Source organism: Acomys minous (assembly GCF_964271855.1).
Source record: "Acomys minous genome assembly, chromosome: 19".
NCBI classification, from domain to species: domain Eukaryota; kingdom Metazoa; phylum Chordata; class Mammalia; order Rodentia; family Muridae; genus Acomys; species Acomys minous.
In genome coordinates this window covers 7,515,650-7,541,255 of record NC_140499.1, presented here as the reverse complement: position 1 = coordinate 7,541,255, position 25,606 = coordinate 7,515,650, and the positions used below count along the sequence as shown (strand labels likewise).

Here is a 25,606-nt window from a genome sequence, read left to right as displayed (position 1 = left end):
AAAGGCACCATCATCCTTCACATGAAGACTAGACTTAGCCCTGCTCCCTCACTGTGCATCACATCCAATTCTGTAGCACCTGTGCCTCCCACTCATGTTCCCACCATTCACCAGCGGCTGTAGCCAAAGGCAGCTCTGTCCTTCCCAGTGCTGCGGTAGTGGAGCTGATGTGTACTGATGTGGAGCTTACCGCACGCACCACCCTTATGTGCCTTATTCATGCAAAGTCTGATGTCTCTTCAAACCCAGCTAAGTTGTGTAAGGCCTCCCTCGTAAATACTGCAGTTCAGATGTAACACCCAAACTATAAGTGAATACATGGCTACACCTGTATATACATACATGCATACATGCATACATACACACACACACACACACACACACACACACACACACATACAGAAGAAAATTTTGAACTCACTAGTCATTGTCACTCGACTTCATCTTTCCTTTTTGTTCTTTCTTTTGTTTTTACTTGTTTGTTTGCTTGCTTGCTTGTTTTTTGAAGTGGGGTCTCTCTGTGTAGCCCTGGCTGTCCTGGACTCACTTTGTAGACCAGGCTGGCCTTCAACCCACAGTGATCTGTCTGCCTCTGCCTCCCGAGTGCTGGGATTACAGCTGTGTGCTAGCTCACTTCATCTCACCTTAGGTATTATGTGCACCTCTGGTACCTAGGGTCCCCTGCTTGCCCTTATGACCATCGTACCCTACTGTGTCGAATGGAGTAGGACTGAGTCTAGCTGGCCAGTGAGTACGTAGAGCCATACCCTGGCACGGCAGCAGGACCACACTGAGACCCTAGCCCAGTGGTAGCACCATGCATAGTAACAGGCAGCTGACTGACTGGATCTCCTGCACGAGGGCATTGGGGAAAGAAACTGACCACCTTACTTCCTTCTAACAGGTTTGTTTTTCCTTTTTCTTGTCTTTTCAATGCAGAGTATGAGTTGGAAGTAAAGCGAGTGCAAGACATTCTTTCGGGAATAGAGAAACCACAGGTATGTCTCCGGACCCCTCTGCAGGAACACCATGTTCCTGTCTTCCTGATGTGCTTTTCGTTTGCCACACCATCGGTAAGCAGGAGGGCCTTATCCCATTACAGACTGTAATAAACTATGGGATGGTAGTTAGTTATTAATGGACCATGAAGATTTAGAAAGCGATTCTGTATAGTCACCCCTGAAACGCCACCTTTGTGCAGATATTCTGAATGTACTTAGATGCATCTAGACTTTTCTTGGGTACACAGAGCAGTTTGTTCTTGGTCATTCCTTGTTACCTTTGTAAATAGAGGAAGAATACATTCTGAAAACCTCAGAAATCCCAGGTAGGTAGATTTCAGAACAGCATTTATATACGAGAGGTTTGTGTGCACCATGGCAAGAAAAGGAGGGTTAGAGCGGTTATGTTGTGGAATTTCAGTTTCGTTTGCCAGGTGTTTTGAAATTCAGCTAGAAATTCATAATGTTAATTCAACCTTTTGTTTGAGATTAGAGAGCCAAAGTTTGGTGGAATGCTTTTCTGGCTGAATTTAAAAATCTTGATTCTTCGAGTGTTACAAAGCAGCAGACTCCCAACTAGACCTCAGCAACACAATTGGATAAAATCAAAGGGCTCTTGTCTCAGTGTTTTGTAAACACTGTTCTCCATCACCTTCTGATTGGTTGAATAAAGAGCTGACCACCTATAGGAAAGATAGGCACTGTGAGAAAGAAAGAAGCATGAAAAAAGTCACCTATGAGACATGGAGGAAGTCCAACATAAGAAACTGAGGAGAGGTAAAGAACCACATGGCAAAACATAAGTTAATATAAACACATTAACATTGGTTGTAAGAGCTAGTTGGGAGCAACAATAAGTTAAGGCCTAAAGCTCTTGTAAATAAATATGTCTCCATGTCCTTAGTCAGAGCTGGGATGGACATAGAAAGTCTGTACGGTTTTAGAGGAGGGTGTTAAAACTCTCCCACACTTGGTCACCACATGAGCAGGCACAGGAGTGCCTGTGTCCAATATGGCAAGGATGGCTGGATACTAGTCCCATTCTAAAGATAAATTGACTAAATTATTACCCAGCTTGGGTAGCTGGACTTTTAGCTTCAGAACATTCAATCCAACAGCTTCCAGACTGTTGAGTGGGCTGCCTGAGCCACTAGGTGGCTGCCCCTCTTGGGCTGCAGGAGACCTCTGCCAGCGCCATCTTGGCCTGCGTGCATCCTGCTGTTGCTCATAGCACGGTGCACTCAAGGGTGTCTCGGAAGGTCTCTTCCAGTTGCCTCTAATTCCTTTAGGGTAAGTTCATTTTAGGCTCTTTTTGTGTCTTCATGGCCATTCCTAGACATATCAAGTCTGTTTCACTCGCAGAGCATCCAGAAAAATAAGGATGGCACACAGTTGGAAGTGTGTGGTAGCCTCAGTGCTGTGCAAAGGGGAGGGACCAAGAGCAGGAGTGGGAGGCTGAGCATCGAAATGAAAGTTCACGTTGTAGACACGACAGCAGACTGGAGGACTCGAGGCCAAGTACAGGGAGAGACTGAGAAAGGGCGAGGGGCTGCGAGACAACTCGGTAGGTAAACGCCTGATGTGCAAGCAGGAGGACCTGGGCTTGGATCTCAGCACCCACCTAAAAAGCAGAAGACACGGGTGATGGAGCTCAAACACAGAGCAACAGAGATGGGTTCCCAGAGCTGGCAGACTAATACACATAACTGAACAGTAAGCTCTCGACTCAGTGAGCGATCCTGTCTCAGAAAAATAAGGTAAGGGCTGGAGATATGGCTGAGCCATGAAGGGTACTTGCTGCTCTTGCAGAGTCCCAGGTGGCTTCCCGGACTGAGGAGGGACACATTCTGCACTCACACTTACCTTATTCCTGCTAAACCTCCTCTGCCTGGTAATAGTCAGTCATTTTCCCAGCCCAGTCAGTCGTTTGCATAGTGTTCTCTCTCCCTTCCTCTTCCTCTTCCTCTTCCTCTTCCTCTTCCCTTCTTCCTAAAGTTCTTGTGCACATCTATCCCATAGTCTTTCTGTCCCCAAGACCTAGCTATGACTGTCCTTGACGCATAACTGAACCCTTAGCAAATGTTTGCTGACAAATTGTCTGACAGACATATCTGGATTCTGGAGGGTAGGTAGGACAGATGCCCACAGACTGGCCAGCATGGAGGAAGGCAGAGGCAGAGGATGTGGAGTGCCAGGCAGCAGCTGGGAGGGCGTGGTGGTTAGGTGGGCCAGTGGCAGCTCTTCCCTGGTATACATTGAGATGCCTCGGCGTCTTTGAAGGTTAGTGCAACAAAAACTACATGGGGATCTGAGGAGAGAGTCACATGCTTTGTGAGAATACTTTGAAGAGACCTCCCTTAGTTTGTAGTGTGGCGTTAAGCGAGAGGCAGCCCCATAGTAGGTGCAGGCATGAGGAGGCACACCAGGCTGCCCTCCAGGGGCTGCACCCGAGCTGCAGAAGAACACTGGGCGCGTAGTTGGGAAGGGCAACTCCTCACTCCTTTCCCCTTCAACTGCATTTTATACCAACTCTAAATTAGCAGCAGTGATTTTTCTTTGGGATTTCTGCTAATGGTTCAAGTGCAGAAGTGCTATCTAAGGTTGTGGATCCCAGTCATCTCCCTGTAACCTTGAGCACCCCAAACTGAGTATAACTCATTTCCTGTTCCCTAAAAGAGTTCCAAAGACTAGGTCAGTGTCCTGGAACGATGCGCCAGAGGGACTTGGCTGACAAGGCCACTGCTCTGCCCACTGCAGGAGCTCAAGAGCTGCCCTCTGTGACTTGGGAATTCACAGCCTTGCTCCGGAGCCCCTTGGATGGCGGTGCCCAACACAGCTTCCCATGACCTGGTGGGCTGCCTGCTTTCTGGATAGAGACACGTAAACTGGAGCTGTGCTTGTGCGTCGCCAGCATTTAGTTTGCAGAAACAGTTGATTTGTCAGCAGGAACAACCTGGGCAGAAGGACCCGTGGTAGGAAGAACTTCCTTGAGAGATGCATGGCCTGGTGTCAGGTGATAGAGCAGACACTTGCAGCACATCAGGAGCTGGGAAAACAGATGAGCCTCAAGCTGTGGACTTACGTGTCCGTCTTTCACCCTCCTTTCCTGTGTCTTTTTCTTTTGGGTTATTCATCATGAAGACCACTGTAGAAGTTAAGCCAATACTTCTATGGTGATATTTCCTTAGCATATTCCTTCATCAGACTGATGAGCCTCCCATGGGCCTAAATTCTGAGAATACAAAAATAAATGAGTACAGTTTTACAGGCTAGTTCAAACACTGGATGGAACGGGCAGAGAGAACGGGAATAAGGATTGCTGCAAGCTAATAAACTTTACTCTCCACACACACAGCTGCTCTCGAGTTGGGATCTGTACTTTTAAATACTTAGGAAAGACTGAGTTCTAAGCATTGTGTGTGGGCATTAAAAGTAGATAGTAGTTTTATAGGCCCCCAAGGCATTTTATTTTATTTTATTAATTTATTCATATTACATCTAAATGGTTATCCCCTCCCTTGTATCCTCCCATTCCTCCCTCCCTCCCATTTTCCCCTTACTCCCCTCCCCTATGACTGTGACTGAGGGGGACTTCCTCCCCCTGTATATGCTCATAGGGTATCAAGTCTCTTCTTGGTAGCCTGCTATCCTTCCTCTGAGTGCCACCAGGTCTCCCCATTCAGGGGACGTGGTCAAATATGAGGCACCAGAGTACGTGTGAAAGTCATACCCCACTCTCCACTCAGCTGTGGAGAATGTCCTGTCCATTGGCTAGATCTGGGTAGGGGTTAGAAGTTTACGGCCTGTATTGTCCTTGGCTGGTGCTTTTAACCAGTTACTAATTCCTGTGCTCATACACTTTCCAAAGACCCCTTTAAACCAGCGCTAGCGATGCCAGATGGTACCCTGCCTTCTGGCTGAGACCTGGACATCACTTGTCACCCGTTCTAAGGGTGTCTGCTTCAGTGGTGACAGATCCCTTACACAGCCATAAAGCAGTGTGCTTTGAGATTTGTCTAGCCATGGTGGTCACTGTAGTGAACAGAGGAGCTGCGTCTTAGGCTATCACTCATCAGCATGGTGAGAAAGTTTGGGCTTAGCGAGAGAAGTCCCAATGTGAGGTTCAGGTGCACATGTGCTGTCACTTAGAGGTGGACCTGATCCCACAGTTCCAGCCTAACCTTACAGACTCGTCCCCTGACCCACTTGAAGTGTCTGGGCTTGAGGATTGACCACCCCCTGGGTGGCATAGTCCTCAGAGATCTATTATAGTTCGCTGGAGTCCACCCTGAGGTGGAAGTGACTTCCGAGTCCAAAAAGAGGTCCAGCACTCTTTCCCACAGGATGCCAGGGGCTAAAGAATGGAAGCCGGAAGCCAGCTGCCATCAGAGCTTAAGGGAGGAGTTCACAGGGACGTCTGCCCTTGGGAAACAGTGCTGTGTTCCCAGGGTGCACTTGTGTCGGGAAGGTCCTTGGCAGGAACGCACCTCCACGGCTGCCTACGTCTCCTCCAGCCAACCTCACAGTCTAGAGGGGAAGTAAGCACCAGTTTAGCGGCCGCTTCTAGCATCATACACGGCTGCTCATTTAAACAACTCAGGCTGTTTGTGGAAGTTGCTAGAAAAGGTAAAGTTGGAAGGGTGTGAATTTCTGGCATGTGCTTGGTATCTGGAGCACAGGCTTTCACTGGGCTATTCTGAGACGTGCTAGCTCACACCACCAATCATGGACTCAGTGTCACTACCCACTTGGGTCTTGGAATGGTGCCAGGCAGCTGCTCATCACCCCAGCAGAGGTCTCCCAGGGCAGGCAGCCTCCCGTTTTAATAGCAAAACAGAATCTTTGAAATTAAAACCATATAAAATACTCAGGAGCGCAGGATTACTCACGCAGGTGTGTGCAAGAATTCAGCGTATACTCTGGCCTGCATGAGAAACTGTCTGAGAAGCTGATCAGAGAAACAAACCAAGGGATTGACGCCCAGCAGCGAAAATGTGACCGGAGCGCCCTCGGGGCTGATCAGCAGACCTGGGAGGCCAGCTGTAGCCTGTTCCTGGTCCGTCCCTGGTGCTCTGTGTGATCCTCGTATTAGTTCCTTGTCTTGTGGCTGTGACAAAGTAACCTGGCAAAGGTGACATAGGGAGGAAGAGTTTGAAGTACTTTAGTCTATCAGGGTGGGACATGGAGGGGCCAGGAGAAGTGAGGCTCCTGGTCACAGTGCTGTCCCAGTCAGAAAGCAAGGAGAGGTGCTGGCACTTGGCTTATTTCTCATTTTTGTGCAGTCTAGGACCTCAGCCCATTGACTCGTGCCGCCCATATTCAGGGAGGACTTGTCACCTCGGTGAACATGACCTAGACAATCCTTCATGAATGTTCCAGAGGCTTGTTTGTCCCTTTGATGACCATAGACCCTGTCACATTCATAATCTGTGTTAACTGTACACTCCTCAGGCCCCGTGAGCCTGGAAACTGTGTCCTTATCTCTACCCAAAGCCCCTACAAAGGCAGCATTTGGCCGGCATCAGAAGTCTGTTAAGCCGTAGGCAGTGGGAAAGCCCTAAGGCTCTGGGCAGGAGATGGGTCTGTCCCCTTTTGAGGTGTGGATGGTCAGTTGGCAGGTAAGAGAGGGCTGAGTGGTTCTTGGTCCTGCGTTCTTGCCCATTAAATGACAGCATAGCCCAAGCGGAGCTGCCAGTGTGTAGCCCCAGCTGGAGGGCTGGAGATTGGTCCTCTGACAATCTCTCCTGTGTCTACCTAGGCGGGACATCTCTACTCCTGCTGCCTCTACCAAAATGGAATGTACCATATTACCTCTGATTTAGCTTTTGTTTAACATTTATTTAGCAGCCACTGCTTATCCTTGAATATGACTTTGGTTGTGCTCTTATGGAGTGCCACAGTCTGTCAGAGGTCCCAGACAAAGGGCACGACTGAGATTAATAGTGGTAGCAATCCCCTCTAGGTACCATAGAGCACAGAGGTGTGACGGTGAGCGGGCCACTTCTGAAACTTTGAGGTAGTAGAGAGGTGAGGTCCATCTGAGGTCTTGAAGGATGAATAGGAGTCTGGCTAAATGTGTCACCGTGCTTTATCTATATAAAACAGAAATTATATGAAGGAAATACCTCAAAAAATTGATATAAGTGTCAGAGTAAAAAAGATGCTCAACATTTATGTCCCAGGGGCTGGAGAGATGGCTCAGTGGTTAAAAGCACTGGCTACTCTTCCAGAGGTCCTGGGTTCTATTCCCAGCACCCACATGGCAGCTCAGAGCTGTCTGGAACTCCAGTTTCAGGGAATCTGATATCCACACAAAGGCATACATGCAAGCTAAACACCGATGTGCATAAAATAAAAAAAATTTAATTTGTTTCTATTAATCATTTGTGCTTTTAAGTTATTTTGAACATATAGATGTCCATAATCTATCTTGATCAGATAGTGCCAAAAATAGGAGAAAGCAACAGGGACTTAATGGGTCTGTATTTCCTCCTAGAGGTGACACAGTCAACTGTGCGGTCTATGAACACTAAGCTTCAGCACTTGGATTGAGTCTTACTCCGTTGTTCATTTTAACGAGTTATCCACACCAGGAACCAGGTTGCAATAAGTAGTCTTTAGAAAGTTAGTTTGCAAGCTTTTTCAAGAAAGCTTTTTGAAAGAAGGTTAGGTTTGTCTTAAAGGATTAAGCCTTGTGCGTCAGGTTGGGTTTCTCAGGAACAGGCTCTAAAACAGAGATGTTACGTGGGCCAGATGACTTAGAGAGCCTCAGGTAGAGGGGCAGCTGACGCCAGGCAGGGCAGGAAGCCAAGGCTAGACCTATTTTAAAATGAGCAGATGAATGCTATGGCAGCAGGGAGGATCCAGGTACCCAAGGAGAGCACGTAGCAGACCCAGCAGTGGGAGGAGAGTGAGTGGAGAGATGGGGCTCTTGCTGTGCCCGGACAGTGGGGATGTGGCACCTCCCGTCAGCCTGCTCCTGGCTTCTCTTTTCCTGCCCATTGCTTCCCCTCGGAATCCACAGGACTTCCGGGTCTTGGTGGGGTGACTCAACACCCAGCAAAGCTTCTAGGAAGTACCTGTGTTTACTTTGAAATTGCCAGGCGCAGAGAAGCCTGAGTGTGGTCAGACTTAGCCTGGGCATTGAGGATGGTGCTACAAGAGCCGTGTCCTCGGACATCATGCCTTCCTAGAAAGCATTAGAGAGAACCTCTTGTTAAAATCGAAACTGCCTTGGATTAACTTTTATGTCACCTCTGTTGATGAAAATGCCATGACCCAAGGCTGCTGAGCCTGAACCCCCATGGGATGCAGGTGGACACTTCTGACCCCACCCCCTTCTCTTTTCAGGTATCTAATATCCAGGCGAGAGCAGTTGTGCTGTCGTGGGCACCCCCTGTTGGACTGTCCTGTGGCCCCCATGGCGGTCTCTCCTTCCCTTACAGCTACGAGGTCGCTTTATCCGACAAGGGGCGTGACGGGAAGTACAAGACCATTTACAGGTAGTGTGTCTCCACACGGGGCCTCTCTGCTACTAAACTGCATCACTGAAGAGAAAAAAATGGGGAATTCACACTATGCTAATCTCCTTTTAAAAGTTACTAATTTTAAAAGTTGCTGAGCTAGCCCAGGGCAGAGCACTCATCTAGCGTGCTGGAGGCTCTGGGTTTAATTCTCAGTAGTGCGGGAAGAGGGGGTGTTAGAAATTGTAAAGTCAGGAATTAATTAATTTTGTCCAAGTAATTATTAATCATAAATTAGTAATATAGGACTATTTGGTAAAACAAACCTCTCAATTATATGCTAGTTATCAATATAGTATTAATAAAAAATTTCCACCAAGGTCTTTCAGGCCCGGATGTGACTAAATGTCTCAGTGGCTACATATATTAAGTGCTGTAGAGTGAATTATGCTAGAGCAGATCCTTTTCCTCAGCCTGTTTTGAAAGCTACAATATTTTTTGTTTCCACTTCACTCTACCTCTTGCCCTCTATCCCATACAGAAGGCTACTTTACATTTCCCTATGGGGCCTTATTAAACAGCTCTGAGTTCAGGGCACAGAGGAAGATTAGCCCCTCCGTTTTATGGAGTCCCATGTATCAGTTGGTGGGGTGACTTACACCTGTTTTCGAAGTGTGCTAAAAGCATTCGGGTCAAGTCCTTTCTCCTTCGTACAGCTCACATTTACAGAGTGAGAATCAGAACGCCAGGGTCCTTGACTACTTGTTGGATGGACTGACTGGTCACAGCAGGGCAACTCGCTCCCAGGAGCCCCGCTGTTCTCACCTCCCCAACTCTGCCCACTTCTGTCCTACTGTCCTGCTGTGCTGCCCCAGGCAGTGGATTTATGGGCTAGTAAAGAAAAAAAGATCTAAGAGAAGAACCACACCAATGTGGGTCCTCCTCTTCCCTCCCACTCTGCTCCCCACTGTGTCCCCTGACTTTCCAGTGCTCTCACCTGGCCCCATCAAAGCACTTCACTGCAGAGCCACACCAGAGGCCATGTCATCACTCCTGTGCAAGAGATTGCCTCGTGGGCATGGAATAAATCTTCAACTTGGTGCTCTGGCTCTTAATTATTTTACTCTATTTTGGAGGGGAAAAAACCCCAACAATTAGAGATAGATTGGGAAAATATGGAGTTTCCACGCCTTAGAGATGGGAGGGGGTGTGGCTTTGTTGCCAGGCAGGCCAAGACTTCATGTGGTCCTCAAGTACCCCCACACCTCAGTACAGGTGTGCAGCACTGCCTGAGGCTGCTCGGTCAGCGATACCCTGCTGCCCACAGCCAGAAGCCTGACCTACAGGGATGACTGCCCCTCAACTTCAGGGAGCAGGGTTTTCTCCAAGAAATACTAAAACTCTCAATGACTATGCTGTCTTCCTATATCAGCCTAGTTTAACAGATAACAAAATACTTTAAGTTGCAATGCAGGCCAAGCTGTGCAGCTGTGGGCTAGGTGTGGACATAGTTTCTGGTTTGAAATCTACATCAACGTCCTTTGGGAGAAGTTCCAACATACCAAACATCTGGTATAGCTGCGATTGCAGGTGTAGGCTGTACATCATCTTCTGTCACTGACCTTTTACCCTGTTATCTTGCTGGCCGTGTCTTTTTCTGCATGTATTTATTTCATAAGTTTTATACTTTATAGTCCCTTACCACTGTTGCGATATGCTTTCTGCGCACAAGGATGTTTTTGTAAATAGCCGCATGGAAGCCACAGAACTTTCATGTACCGCATTGTCCTGACTCTAGCATTGCAAACTGACCTGATGAGTCTCTTATTTTGAAGACTATGTCTCTTGTTTTGAAGACAAGTGTGGTGGTTCTTTTATCCCTTCCGGGTAGGGTGAGGTAATGCACTGACTTTGGTCTCTTCAATGTGTCATTTGATAATTTTGAAGAATGGGAAACAAGTTATGGACACGCATATCCTCTATCTTTAATCAAAATGAAGTCAGGGTCTGTCCATGAAGTCCTCCTGCCTGTCCTCGAACTTGAAGTAATCCTACCTCGGCACCCCGAGTTCTGGATGCCTCTTTGTCGTGGCCAAACAGTGTATCTCGCTTTGGATGGCTTGTTTCTTTACCTCTGAGGCTGAGGCTCAGTTTCTCCTTCTGCTCATGGAAGTGGTTTTCCTTTATGTCAGAGAGCTGTTTCTTGGTGGCCTGGCATGGACTGCAGGTTCATTAGGGGAGTCCTGTGCTGAGGATATTGGGGCTCCTACCAGGGTAGGATTGGGGTCCACCTCTGTCACACAGATGGTGTGTTTTCCTACAGATCTACTTGTTCACATATGTATCTGCTTTAATGTCTTGGTTTAGGAAGGCCTAAGACAGTGTATATCTTTAAAATTTTATTTGACTCTGTTTTTTAGCTCTGAATGCTGTCATTCAAAGGAGTCAGTTTTTCAATTTAAAACAAACAAACAAAACAAAACAAAAGCCCACCAAAATCAAGTTTATGTCTGAGTTTTCGTGAGTACAGACATAGTAGTATTTGAGTTACTATTGGCGAATAACTGAGAAACCCAGCCCCAAAGCTGCTTTGCCTTCGACAGCAGTCTTAAACTAACAAACACTTTGTCTTTTCAGTGGAGAAGAGTTGGAGTGTAACCTGAAAGATCTCAGGCCTGCCACTGACTACCACGTGAGGTGAGTTAGAACTCAGCCGTGGAAGTAGCTGCAAACCTGGGGACACTGCCCTCTGTGTCACAGCTCCTTTCAAAAGCCGGTGTGGAGTGATACTTCCCTCTCAGAAGCTGTGGCCCCAGAGCCATGGCCATCCGATCACATTCTGTGTGCAGGGAATAGCAATTTTAACGACCAGAAACTGCTTCTGGGACCGAAAAGGAGGTGTCATGACAGCCTTTTATTTTAAAGTATAATTTCTAGGGCTAGGGAGACAGCTCAGTCAGTAAAGTGACATGGGAGATGGCAGGCGCCTGTAATCCCAGTGCAGCGAGGTAGGGCCAGGAGGATCCTAGGCCTTGCTGACAGGCCAGTCCAGATGGATCTGTGTACTTCAGGCTCAGTGGGCATGCTCCAGGTTGAGGGAACTACCTTGTCTCAGGATGGTGGAGCAGCATCTCTGGGGATGTGCATGCACACTTACTCACACACTCATTCACAGACACACTCACTCAGAGCCACATACTCACATCCCACACACCCATACACAGCATACACATACACACACACACCACACTGACACAGCACATACCACATACACATATACACAATCCATACACACACCCAACACACACCATACACAGCACAGACATACACACAAACACACATAACATACAACCCATACACACACACACTCACACCCGGCGCACATGCAACATGCACCCTTACACAGTACACACACACACACACACACACTCAACACCCCACACACCCTGTGCATGCCCCCCATACACACAACCTGCACACACAACATACACACCATAGTTTAGTTTTGCCGTAAGTTGGCTGTTTGCATTTGAGCATCAGTAAAAGTTCTACTCCAGAGCTTCTTTGCGAACAAAAATTTTGTGAATGTGGTCATCCAGGGGACCACTTACCGCCAAGCGTGACAACCTGAATTCAGTCCCACAGGCTGGAAGGAGAAGGGACCTGACTCCCACGCAGGTGCATGTGCATGTGAGCACTCGTATACAAGGAGACTAATGAGTTAATTAATTAAATGTGAAAACATAAAGAGGGGAAGCACTATGTTACACACGTGCAATGCCAGCACTTAAGAAGTATAGGTAGAGGGGAAAGAGGAAGTCAGGGCATCCTGGGCGATAGATACAGGGAGCTGGAGGCCAGCCTGGCATGAGACCCCATTTCCCATGGGAAAAGGTGGGAAGCGTTTGAGTTGCGGCTGCAGTGTGCTCGCTCATCAGTGCTGCGTGTGCTCTAAACTTGGTTATTTTACATCATCGTAGTGAACATCTGTCTGGCAGTGTGATGGTGCAGATTCATCTACTGCAATGAGCTGCTCTTGTTTAAACCAGAACCTTGTGGATGTGAGTCATGCTGCTTCCACTCAGATACTTTAAGCGTCACACAAGTGTAGGTAATTTGTAAGCTAAGACGATAGCAGAACTCACTTAACCAGTCTCCTCAGATGTTCAACATCTGAGCAGCCTCAGAAATGCAGCCCATTTCTTGGTGAACACGTTTCCTTTGCTCTGTGTTGTAACCGTTTATTGTCAGTGCTTTACAAAGGGGTACTTTGTTAATTTCCTGTTCCCTTAAGTCTCATCTCAAGAAAGTTGGATGTCGTGACAAATCTGCCCTTTCTCTCTTGCCATCTTGTCTCTTGATTCCTTAATACAGTGGAAGCTTTGAGATTGTTTGGTTGCTGGATCTTTTTATAATAGTATTTTTTTATTATTATTATTATAATCACATCATTTCTCCCTTCCACTTCTACCTTCCAGTCCCTCCTGTACCTGGCCTCTTTTTCTTTAATTGCATATTAACGAATGGGATGGCAGGCTGGTTCCCCAGTTCTCTGCGCTCCTTTTCAGCTGCCTGTAGGTCTTTGTCCAGGGTTGATGTGGCTTGAACTTTCCCGCTTCCACACTAGCATGTCTGTCGGTGTCATCCTTGCTCATGCAGTCCTGTGGTGAGTGCAGGTGTGTAGCTTTCCTGACTTTTTGAGGAGACAGTCTCATGGGAAACTCCCTGTCCAGTTGGCTCTTATGCTGGCCCCACCCTGCCCTTCCGACCTGACCCCTGCCCTTAGGTTCAGGAGCTCTGTTGTAGATGTGTCAGCTGGGCCTAGGCATCGCCTGATCTCTTCTCAGCATTTTGATGAGTTGTGGTGTTCTGTGATGCTCTGGAATTATACAGAGAACTTTCAACGTTCTGGGAATGTAAGAGTTAATCACAGATTCACTAGTCATCAGTGAGGCTGCAGGGGGCTGTGTGGAAACACCATTTGCTATGGAAGACCAGAGCCACCCAGCAGCCACAAAAAGGGCAGCGAAGCCCACTGCCCCTTTAATTAAGAATTTGAAATGGCACCCTGCTACAAGCCCACAGAGCTGAGGCAACCAGGATGTTTCTTTTAGGAGCACAAAATAAGCCACGATCTTCTCTTTCTGTTGTTCTCTTTTGTGTCAGTTTTTTGGAGAAAGGGTCTCTGTAGCCAGGAGTGGTCTTCCAGCCTCTGCCTCGCAAATGCTGGGATTCCAAGTGTGTGCCACCATCCTGGCTTAGGCAGGGCCAGGCGAGCACTACTAAACTACACCTCAGCCCCCTTCAAATTCTCAGTATTTCATGATTTGATTGAGACCTACGGAAAGAAATCTTGGCACTTAACGATTTCCTTCTTAAACTATATACTGAAGTCACATGTAGGCTTTCTAGTTACTGTGTTTTTAGTGACTGAATTTCCTTTAGTTAGCATGCAGAGGAACATGCTTTGCTGTGATATTTTCACTCATCCATCACTGTACTTTGTTCATATTCAGTTCTGTTCCCTTCCCTGGTTCCCCACTCGTCTCAGTGTTCCCCTGCCTCGGACTTCCTTTTATCCTATCCGCAGATTGTCTGATAGCTTTGCATGAGCCCCCCCCCCCCTGTTGTGTTAGTAATATGTGAATCTACTGATAGGAAGCAGCAAACCTATTTTTGTAAGTAGCAAGCTCCTCTTCGGGGAGCCCCAGCAAAAACTGCCTGCTGCGTGGCCGTGCTTGCCTGCCTCGCTCTTGACTTTTTTGCTCTTACCTCAAATCAGTGGGGTTTACTGAGACCAGGGCGTCCTGTAGGCAGTGCTATTGATCATGCGCCTGTAGCTGTTTTTACTCACATCTGCCATATGCTGTGTGGAGTATTATGTCCAGAGTCATCTCAATTTTAAAAGACTATTTCTTCTTCTTTATTTTTTTCCTATACACACACATGTGGTTATTTCTATTCCACAGATCTTTTCCACCATATTGTTATGTGATTGAAGCAAAAATGCTTCTATGTATAATACATGCATTGATTTGTAACATTTAGGTCTTTTCTTAGATTTTTAATTAACTGAAGTAATGTTTAAAAACAATCAATTTATAATTATCAAAGTATAATTAGTACTTGCACTAGGGATATAATGTTGTGTGTTGTATAAAACCATTAAAATGAAATCTAGAATAGTTACTGAGGGAAGCTGAGGAGAAGGGGAAACAAAGGCACTGAGATTATGTTGGAGTGAGAGGAAATAATCTGAGATGGTTCAGTGAGGAAGGTCCTCAGTGTGACCCCAGAAGACACATTGCAAAACCAGCAGCCATAGCACATGCTCCGATCCCAGGACTGAGAAGGCTCTGACAGCATCCCTGGGGCTCACTGGCAGCCAGCCTAGCCCAATGGTGAGTGCCAGGCCGGCGGGAGGCTGTCTCAAAGATAAGGGAGATCGAGGTCCAGAGGAAAGACGCCAAAGTTTGTGCTAGCCTCTACACACATACCCACACACATGCACCTGCACACATGCACACATGCCTCAGCCACACACAAATTATTTAAAGGAATGTACATCATATAAATTCATACCTTTTAAATACTTATACTTAACTATATAGATACATAGTTCTCTATATAAATATTTACATATTTACATTTTTCAGGCATTTCTCAGAGAAGTGTCTTCCTCCTTTATTTGCCAGTTTTATAAAGTTAACAATGGTATTAAGATGACTGTTCAGTTTGGGAGCCCGGGACTTAGACCGAAGAGACTGGCTCTTAAGAGTGTGTCCACTCTAGGGCTGTGGACTGTTGTCATCACTGTCCTTGACCCTTTCTTAATGCCTGTGCTTCAGTGTATATTAAAACCTCTTTAAAAAAAAATTCTCACTTTTCTTTAAAAAACACAAGAGCTGCTATTTGTATCAGGAGTGGTCCCGCTGAGACTTAAGTGACGTAGTGGCCCACAAGCCTGAGACAGACTTAGCGGCACTTTTCCAGTCACTAACATAAGCGGTGGTGCCCAGAAGTGACATCACGGAATGACATTTCCCAGAAAAAAAATGATGTACTGATCCATTTCCAAAACCCCAGTTGACCAGTCCAGGGTGCGGTTATAAAATAGCTGATGCTTCCTGGACTGTGGCCCTGGGATGTCCCCAACATGTGGGGAGGAGTTGCAAGCCTTTTGATGCCATTTTTGGAGTACCTGCTTCCTGAGTGTCTAGCTGGTAGTGACATGGAAACCGATGTGGAACCCCAACACAAAATTAACTATGCAGGAAAATGTTCTGCTGTGAGGAGATCCATGCAGAACAAAATCAACTGATTAATTTAACCGAGGAAAATGGCCCTATGCTGTAGCTCTTCTCGGAACAGGGTCTTAAGGCAAACTCATCACCTCCTGTGGGAAACTCTGGATTACCTGATTGATTGGTTGATTGATTGATTGATTTGAGGAAGGTTGCGTATGGAGATCAGAGGACAAGTTGCAGGAATGAGTTCCAGGGTTCCATGGTTACAATTAGAATTAGTTGTTATTTATCTACTGAACAGTTTTGGTTAATAAATAATCCTGGTGTGATTGGATAATGCATCAAATTTTACCATTGACAGCACATTTATAGTACGCTTGAAATTTAACCTAGTTTTCCTTGCTGACCAACTTGCTGGAAAGGGGTTTGCTGGAGAGTAAACCCAGGGCCTTGTAGGCTGAGTGCATGCTCTACCTCCAAGTTACACCCCCTCCAAACTTAACAGCCTCCACAATTAAAGATGAGCAACATGGCTCCGCATGGCTCAGATGACTACCTCAGACGTTTACGCCCACCAAACTCTGCCAGACTCTGTTCTAGCAAAGATCCTGAAGTCAAGTTAAAATATTATACATTTCACTTTGAAATAACGTTACCATCATTACAGGCTCCCTAATACACTATGGTAATTCTTAACGTCTTCAAAATTCAGAGACTTTTCTCTTTTCCTCAGTTGTCCTAAACATGAAGGGTTTCCCCCTACAGTTCATTGTTATGGAAATTCAAATGTACCCTGAATATGCTATTTGGTTAACGTCTCTTAAATTTTTTTAACTCCACAGGTTTTCCTTTAGTGCTTCATTTTTTATATTAATTAAATTTATTTTTAAATTTGTATTCACTTTACATTCCTCTTCCCCTCTGTCCCCCTTCCCTAGAGCTCAGAAAGGGGGAGCCCTCCTCTCCTACCACCTACCCTAGCCTATCCAGCCTTGTCAGGACTGCGTATTATTGGGATCATTTTTTCTGTCCTGTGGAGTGTTCCATACTTGTCACTTTAGGTGGCAGAGCCTTCTTGGATTGCTTAATATATGTCCCTGTCCTCTGAATGTCCAGGGACATGGCACTGATGTGTCATCAGCTCTACACTTAGGGTCATAGATAATGGCATGGTCCAAAGGCAACTCGGAAAGGAAAGAGTTTGTTTCAGTTTACATCTTTTTTAGGGGGGAGGAGGGTAAGTCAAGATAGTGTTTTTCTGTGTAGACCCAGCTGTCCTGGAACTTGGCATTGAACTAGGAACGTCTGCCTACCTCTGGCTCCCTAGCGCTGGCGAAAAAGGTGGGCACTACCACACCTGCTTCAAGCTTACAACTCTTAGGTCCCTCCATCACTGAGAGAAGTCAAGGCAGGAACTCATGGCAGCAACCTGGAGTCAGGCACTGATGCAGAGGCCATGGATGAGGGCCGCTTACGGGTTGCACCTCCTGGCTTGCTCCGCCTGTTTCTTATACCCACGTAGGGACTCAGCAGCCCAGACATGGCACTGCCATGCAACCTTCATTATTACTTATTGGGATTCTCCCACAGTCTTCAACCAAGCAAATAACCCCGCAGGCTTGTCTGCAGGTCAGTCTGATGCTAGGATTTTCTCTATGAATGTGACTCTAGCTTGTGTTAAGTTGACAAAAAAAAAAGTGACTAGGACAGCAGCCTTCAGACTCGCTCAGTCCTCCTTCTGCCTTCTCCGTGCGAGAATCACAGGCGTGCACTGTAGTGTTCTGGCCTGGACCCTTGGGGGTACCCAGCGTCTGATTGTCTCCTTCTGTGATGCTGGGAGTCTAGAACCCAGCTTGAGAGGTGGCTTCCCCCAGCACGCATGTATCCTGGTCTAGGTGCGACCCTTAAATCTGATAATGATAACTGAGCTTGAGCCTGACCGTGTACGGCTCACTCCAGTCCATCCTGACACACAGACGTGATCTTGCCAGCTCGCTGTCATCTGGTTTTGTGTCATCACATTCCTCCTTGTACTATGTGCACAGAGGAGCCGTCTCTCAGCTGGCTTGAGCAGGGAGCATCCTCTCAACCATTTGTTTGCCTCAGATGTTATCACGTCCTCCCCGACGGTAAATAACACAAATATAAGATGGCTTCTTAGGAAGCCTTGCAGGACAGAGTGCATTGGGGCTTAATACTTTGATCTACATATCCTAAAATCAGGCGCACATGTTGAATGCTGAGCCAAGTGCTCCAGAGTGCAGGGAGAAAGTCATTAATCTTGGTGCTGTATGTAGGCATTAAATGTGCATGTGGATGGACTGTGCTGGGAAACTGTCTTTACTGAATTGGGAAAAGGTGCGTTTGGCAGTAGCCAGCAGGTTTCTAAGGTAAAGCATCCATATTTTTAGCTAAATATACACCATGCTCTGAGTAGATCTGAGGTGGCGTCTACCCTATTGGTCTTTTGTACACTCTGTGCAGCCTGTGAACTCCGATCGCCGCATCACACCCCTTTCCACTAACTCCTCGCTACTGTACTTTGCACCTTTTCCTAGGCAGCCAAGTCAAGCCTGCTGGTTTTTAGACCATAGCGATGGAGGCCGTTCTGGGAGCGAGGGACCACTTTCTTGTGTAGAATGCTCTTCTCCAGTCAGTAGAGTTATGCCTATTGCAGTGGGGCTGAGCGAGGAGGCCTCACTGAACAGAATGCCTGATGAGATGGTTGTCCCTGGCATTGCTGAGGAGGGCTAGGGCAGGGCGGGAGCACAGTGTTCTCTTGGGGAGGCATTGTGCTCAGCTTTGAAGGCCATGGATGAAGTGGGGACGAGAAGCTTGCTCTGGGGTCCCAGCTGCCGGTGCTCACTCTCTGTCTGTTTCCTTTGCAGGGTGTACGCCATGTACAATTCCGTCAAGGGCTCCTGCTCCGAGCCAGTTAGCTTCACCACCCACAGCTGTGCACCCGAGTGCCCCTTCCCTCCCAAGCTGGCACACAGGAGCAAAAGTTCGCTAACCTTGCAGTGGAAGGTGGGTAGCTCAAAGCTCCAACAACAAGTTCACATTCATGCCGAGACAGTCAGTGGCCATGTCAAGTATTCTCTTTTGCAGTGGGGTGGCTTCCTGTGTAACAACTATGTGGACCCAGTTACGATGTATCCATAAGAAAGTCAGACAGAGGTGGGGGCAGGGCCTGCCAGATCCAGTGTGAGCACTTTCTCCAGAACTTGGCAAATGTCCCGATGCATCATAAGTGATATGAATACTTAAAATACCTCAGTTTCATCACTTTCTACCAGCTTGGTTCACTTGTGTACACATTTATAAACTTGAGCACATAGATTGAAGGGGTAGAGATAAAGCATGTTTGTGTTCTTTTGGCTTCTTCCTACGTAAAGCTGAAATACTTAATAGCTAAAGCTTTGCAGAATAGAGTGTGCTCTATGCTCTAATTAGACTTGATTAATTTTCACTAATTAGTCATTAGCTCAATCAGGATTCCTATTTTTAGCAGCCCGAACTCCATGTAGTAATTTCCATAAGGTATAAGATGCAGCATACTGTCTAAAAATAACCATTGCCCTGCAGTCGAGCCTAGGACGCATTCCTGCTGTGTACTGTGCCATGAACCTGTTACTCCCAGTTTCATGTTTTCAAGAAGCTGATCATGGGCACAGTCTACAGTCACTGTTTCTATGTCTATTGTCTAGGTTCAGTGCAGCAAGAAAGTATCAAGTAGGAGGAGGTGATGGCAGCTTAGAGTTCCAGCTGTGGAGGGGTGAGAGGGCTTGGGGGAGCGGAGCTAGTGACTTCAGAGTGCAGTGAGGCTTCTCTCTGCACTCCGCCCTGGTGGATGGAGCCAGGTACTCATAGTCAGTGGCTGACTGTGTTACTGGGACAAAAGGCAAAGTTACAACTGGCTTAGAATCTGAACTTTTTTATTTTCCTTCCTGGCTTCCAGGGATAATACAGGTCAGTGACTTCCCACCTTTTCAGAGTTTTAGCACCAACTGCTCATCATTGGTTAGTTCCTTGGAAGATATATATCCATTTCAAAAATCAGTTCACTTAAGCTAATATAAATCTTTCTTTTCCAAAGGAAAGAATTAAAATATGTTGCTTTTGGTAAAATACAACAAAACTGAAGCTTACCAGAAGGTCCCTGGGGTCTTACAAAGTTAAAGTTGGGAATCACTGATATGTCTCCACCCTGTGCGTGGGTGGCATTCAGGTCTCAGGTGGACCAGCAGCTTTGAGAGGGGTCACTTGGGGACCAGAAATACCCACTTGTTCCATTCAGCTGCCTGTAAGCCCATGAAGATCAGCTCAGCTTGCATTTAAATGTGCTGGTACAGGCTCCTTGGTAGCACACGGGGTAAAGGCGTATGCGCTAGAGACCGCCCCTGCCTCTTGGCGCTCCTGGATTCCACAAAGAAACTGAGAGAGCCAAAGGCTTTCTGGCCTCCTATGAGTAAGCAATGGCCCCAGACTCCACCCTGGGGTTGGGGGAGCAATGGTGGGTAGCCTGAGGAAGGACACAGCAGACATTGTGAGCTGTGGTCCATGTGGCTCTTTTTATGAAAAGAGTTCTATGGAGCTGGATTGTCCTGAGCGCTTTCCCAGTTACCTAACCGTTCATGTGCGTCCAGCTGTAGCCTGCTCTTCAGCCCAGACCCAGCAAAGCTCAAAAGGTCTCCACTTACAGCACTCACCTGCAGGAGGCCCAGCAGCAGGGAGGGAGAGAGGGAGGGAGAGAGGGAGGGAGAGAGGGAGGGAAAGACAGGGCTGTGGCACTTACAAGACTGTGATGATGTTGTACTAGTTATTAGTATGATAAAGCAATAGGTGCTGTCTGCTGAGTGCTTCTTATAAAACTGGGGAGTTTAATGGGTGATTTACATACAGTCTCCCAGTTCTCCCTCCTGTGTCTTCCTTCTTGGAATAAGAAATTCCATGTTGAAGTTAAACAGCTGGCAACAGACCATTGGCTAGGGTGATGCTGCGATTCGTTTGCAACTGTGGGAATCAGAGTTTCTGTCTGCCTGGCTGCAGTGCAGTTCTCTGGCCTCCTCTCTATCTCTCTCCAAGGAAGAACTGAACCCAAGCATATTTTGAGACAAGATAGGCTCCTACTACTTGCCTCATGTTTCCTCTGTCTTTCTAGAACTTTCTACCAGTAACTCCACTGGGTCTCCCCTTCTCATAGCTCAGGTTCAGTAGAGGGCTCTTTTCTAGAAACTTCCTCCTTGCCTTGTTGATCCCGTCTGCTCAGTGGCATTGGTAGAGCTTTCTTTTATGAGACCAGGACAAGATAAAAGCCTCCTGTTGCTGACATGTAAATGGCTGATACCCTCTGGTAGTCTACCCAGAGGATGGAATTTTTTCTTGTTTATTTTTTTTTCAATTATTTTTCAGCATATAAAGGGTAAGGTAGACTGGGGAGTTAGGGATAGGATGGGGAGCTGGATGGGGTGGGTGGGGTGGAGTAAAGCCATAGCTGGCTTTCTAATCTGAAGAAGTCCCTGAAGGAAAAAGTAGAACAAAACAACAACCCAAAGCTGGGAGAGGAAGTGAAAGGCAGACTTGATTGTGGCTGCCCCCAGCCCCAGCAGCTCTTTTGTCTCCTGCTGTACCTGAACTTAAAGTGACTGTTCAGCGTTTTCCCCCTGAGGAAGTGGGGGACGCACAGGGCAGGGGTGTGGGCAGAGGTGGAAGAGGGAGGCCTGCCAGTGGCGAGGCCTCTCTAAAGCTGAGTTGTATAAAATCAATAGGTAAATGTGTCTACCAAGGCCCTGTATCCGCTGCTGGTTCCCACTCTTAAGGGGACAGCCCAGAGCCATGGCAACCTCTGTCTTTAATCAGAGTGCTAGCTTGTCACTGAACAGCTTTCTCCAACCTCATTTCATTATCTTCTTTTTTAGGCTCCCATTGACAATGGTTCAAAAATCACCGGCTACCTTTTAGAATGGGACGAGGTAAGCTCCTTTCTATATCCGCCCATCTAAACCGGCATTCCAAAGATGCTGGTCTTTCCTGAGAAGTACCAAACACGGGAAATACTCGAGTACACACATGTAAACTCAGTGGCTGTTAACTGTGGAAACGCAGTTGGAGTGAGGTAGTGCAGTGAGTTGTGTGATTTAATATAGATTTGCCTGCTGACATGCAAGCAGTGCTGCTGAGAACAGACAGCTTTATCTATCCCGCGTCCCACCGCCTCCCCAAGCTAAGTTCATGCGTGTCAGGAGTGGGTTGCTGTCCTATGACCACTGCGTACGTGGTTTTGATAAGGCAAAGCCTGGTGGTGGGGAAGCATGTCTTTCTTTTTTGACGTATTATGTGGTGGGCTGCTTTGTGGTTGTCGGGGAGCAGGCAGCACATGGGGTGGCATGTGGCGTCTCGTTCATGCCATGCATGCGTCCCTGTGGATTAGCCCATCCCGGGACGGGGACAGTGCCCATGGCGGAGTGAGCCTGTCCTCAGGGCTGCTCTGGCAGCTGTCCTCATGCACACACCCACACCCAGCACCTCGTGGAGGATGCGCTGTGCGGAGCGGGTTCCTGTGCCTTTTGTACCTGTACATCTCCGCTGCATTCAATCAGTCATTGCTTTATTCTCCTGTTTTCTGGCTGGGAAAAGGGGCTAAGGATGTAAAAAAAAAAAAATACAAGGTGTAAAAAATTGGGCACTAGTTCACGTTAACTAATCTCTGTGACACAAATTTAAAGAGGTTAAAAAAGTTCAGAATGAAAATAAAATAAAGGAGGCTGGAGAGATGGCTCAGTGGTTAAGAGCACTGTCTGCTCTTCCAGAGGACCTGGGTTCAATTCCCAGCACCCACATGGCAGCTCACAACTGTCTGTGATTCCAGTTCCAAGGAATCTGACCTCCTTGCCCCCATACCAATGCACATAAAATAAAATTTAAAAAAAAGAAAAGAAAAGAAAAAAAAGAAAATAAATTTTTTAAAAATTTAAAAAATTCAGAATGTGTTTATAAGCAAAAACATGACTTGTCAGGTATGGAAACTGTTAAAAATGAAACATTTTACGTGATTGAAATAGTTCACCTTGAAATTTTGAAGTGGCAGGTGGGCCTTCGCTGCTTTCTGCAGAGTGTATTTCCTCTTGGGTTGCATCTTAACAGCTTTGAGTAGCCAAAGACAACCACCACAATGGCTTTAGAACCCCCAAGAATGCATCCTACACACAGCAGAGATTGAACGGTGCTAGTGGTCAGTGGAGCCCCTGAGAGGAAGTAGGGCTTTACTGAGCGTCGTTTAGGATCTCAGAGGGTGTGTGTGTGTGTCTGTGTCTGTTGTATGTGGCTAATATCTCTCTGTGTGTATGTGTGTCAGTATCTGTGTGTATGTGTCTAATTTGTGTGTGCGTGTGTATGTCTGCATTTGTGTGTATATGTCTAATTGTATGTTACTGCATCTGTGTGTATCTAATTTGTGTGTGTGCATGTGTGTGTCTGCATCTGTGTGTGTCTAATATGTGTGTGTGCATGTGTATGTCTGCATTTGTTTGTATATGTCTGTGTGTTACTGCATCTGTGTATGTCTAATTTGTGTGTGTTGCATGTGTGTGTCTGTACCTGTGTGTATGTGTCTAATTTGCGTGTCTGTCTGCATCTGTGTGTATGTGTCTAATTTGTGTGTGTGTGTTTGCATACATGTTCATGTGTGTATGTGCAACTGTGTGCCAGCTGAGACTACACCAACCTCAGGTGCTGTTCCTCAGGGACTGTCCGCCCTGCTTTTACAGACAGGTCATCTCACTGTCTTGGGCTTACCAAGGGCTAAATCGATGGCCCTCAACCCCAGGGACCAGCTGCTCCGCCTCCCCAGTGCTGAGATTGCAAGCCTGTACCACTGTGGCGGGTTTTTTATGTGAGTTCTGGTGATCAAACTTAGGTCTTCATGGTTATGCTGGAAGCACTGTACCAACTCAGCTGTCTCCTGAGCCCCAAGCGTGGGTTTTGGTCCTGTGCTTTCTGTTGCTTGTCTTCTTGGGTCAGAAAATTCAAAGAAACTTAGTGTTGCAGTGGGAGCCAGAGTGGAAGGGCAGCTCCTTGTAGGATTGATTTAGGAGCGTGTAGGTGTGGCACCCACCTGGACCAGGCAACATGAGGATCTGAGTGGTCAGCCTGGGCCCTTGTGCTTCCCTTCGTGGTCTCCATCTCCTTCTGGCTTTTTCTCTCCCTGTTCCTTTACTGCCTTCGAGCTGCTGCTGCTGCTGCTGCTGCTGCTGCTGCTGCTGCTTCTTCTTCTTCTTCTTCTTCTTCTTCTTCTTCTTCTTCTTCTTCTTCTTCTTCTTCTTCTTCTTCCTCCTCCTCCTCCTCCTCCTCCTCCTCCTCTTCCTCCTCCTCCTCCTCCTCTTCTTCCTCTTCTTCTTCTTCTTCTTCTTTCTTCTTTCTTCTTTCTTCAAGACAGGATTTCTCTATATAGTCATGGCTGTCTTAGACTCACTTTGTAGACCAGGCTGGCCACCTGCCTGTGCCCCCGAGTGCTGGGATTAAAGGCGTGTGCCACCACACCCAGCTTGCCTTCCAGCTTCTTTGTCTCTCCTCTCCCACTTTCAGACTCCAGCTGGTGCCGACTCTGTGACTCCTACTGGAGATGCCAGGCTGCCTCTTACCTACAAGCCAACAAAGGGTGGTTCTTGTGCCCCGCAGCTTACTAGTTGCCTTGAACGGCTGTCAGAATCCCTGGCAGCCGAGGATCATAAAAAGCAGCCAGATTAGGAGGTGAAGTCTCTGTCCCAACTTTATACTATGCAGTGTACCTTGCAGCTCTTCGGTTTTCCCATCTGTGATGTGGCAGCAAGGACAGCCAGCAGCTTGCAAGCATCCACGCTGTCACAGAAATCGGTGCTCACCTCTGATCAGAGTGTTTCGGCATTGTTCTCAGTATTACTTGATGTATTCATTTATTACTTAAGTATTCTTGGTGCACCCCCCTGACTGCATCCATGGAATACTGTCCTATGAGGGAAGAATGATAAGTAAGCTAGCGCCCTCCTCCATGGTAGCTCAACAGGCTTATGATGTTTCTCCATATGGCTTTTTTGAACATATGCAAACAATATGCAAATGAAGCAACGCTGGTCATGAGCGCTTCCTATTTTTCCATCCAGGTCTTTGTTTTATACCCCACTTCTTTCACTTTCGATTCACCTAAAAAGGTTAAAAAAGTGGTTCCATAGGGTTCGTGACGGTGAGACTACATGCAATAGTAACTAGTTCATTCTTGCCCAGCTTGTCATTTTATAAGTGAGATTTTGAGCAAATTAATCTAGTCGTTTTGTTTCTAAACGGGACCAAAGAATTAGCAGCCCCTCTGTGCAGTTCACTTGAGTCTGTATTCCCATGTTGCCCAGGCAGGTGTTCACAGAGAGATCCCAGCATCTGGCCTGTAGGAAGTGAGAACACGGGAAGCCCTGGGTGCTGCTCTGAAACCTTCTTCAGTTCCTAGAGCCAGTGCTCCTAGTGCAGCGCCTGTTCTCGACTCTGCCCTAGTACTTCATGCTGAGCCACTGCCTACTGAGGCTGCCCCTGAACAGTACCTCCCATCACTTCTCCACACTTGTCTGCCTCGGCCATACACCCAGAACCTCCTGGCTGTCCAGGGACTGCAGAAATAAACCTGGGTCCAGGAAACTTGTGGGGAATGTGGAGGAATAGATCACTGCCCTTGAATAAGATGAATGAAAAATGTTATTAAAAAAAAAAAACAGGAAAAAGAAAGAAAGATAGAAAATTAAGGTAGCGAGGAGTAAAGTTATTCTGCCCAGCCTGAAGATGGGAACTCAATCCCTGGATCCCGCAGGTAGAAGGAGAAAAGTGAGTCCCTCAGTGCGTCCTCTGCTTTCCATATGCCATACTCTCAGAGATA

At 47.0% G+C, this 25,606-nt stretch overlaps 1 protein-coding gene across 4 annotated transcripts in view; it reads left to right on the top strand.

Annotated features, from left to right (window-relative positions):
* FNDC3B (fibronectin type III domain containing 3B) overlaps positions 1–25,606 on the top strand; it is a 289,830-nt gene that overhangs the window by 199,926 nt on the left and 64,298 nt on the right. For all 4 annotated transcript variants that reach the window (XM_084769310.1, XM_084769307.1, XM_084769308.1 and 1 more), the window contains exons 7-11: positions 940–998; positions 8,352–8,503; positions 11,102–11,161; positions 18,600–18,738; positions 21,630–21,683. In XM_084769310.1, the coding sequence (XP_084625436.1) occupies positions 940–998; positions 8,352–8,503; positions 11,102–11,161; positions 18,600–18,738; positions 21,630–21,683 (464 nt within the window). The remainder of the gene's footprint in view (positions 1–939; positions 999–8,351; positions 8,504–11,101; positions 11,162–18,599; positions 18,739–21,629; positions 21,684–25,606) is intronic.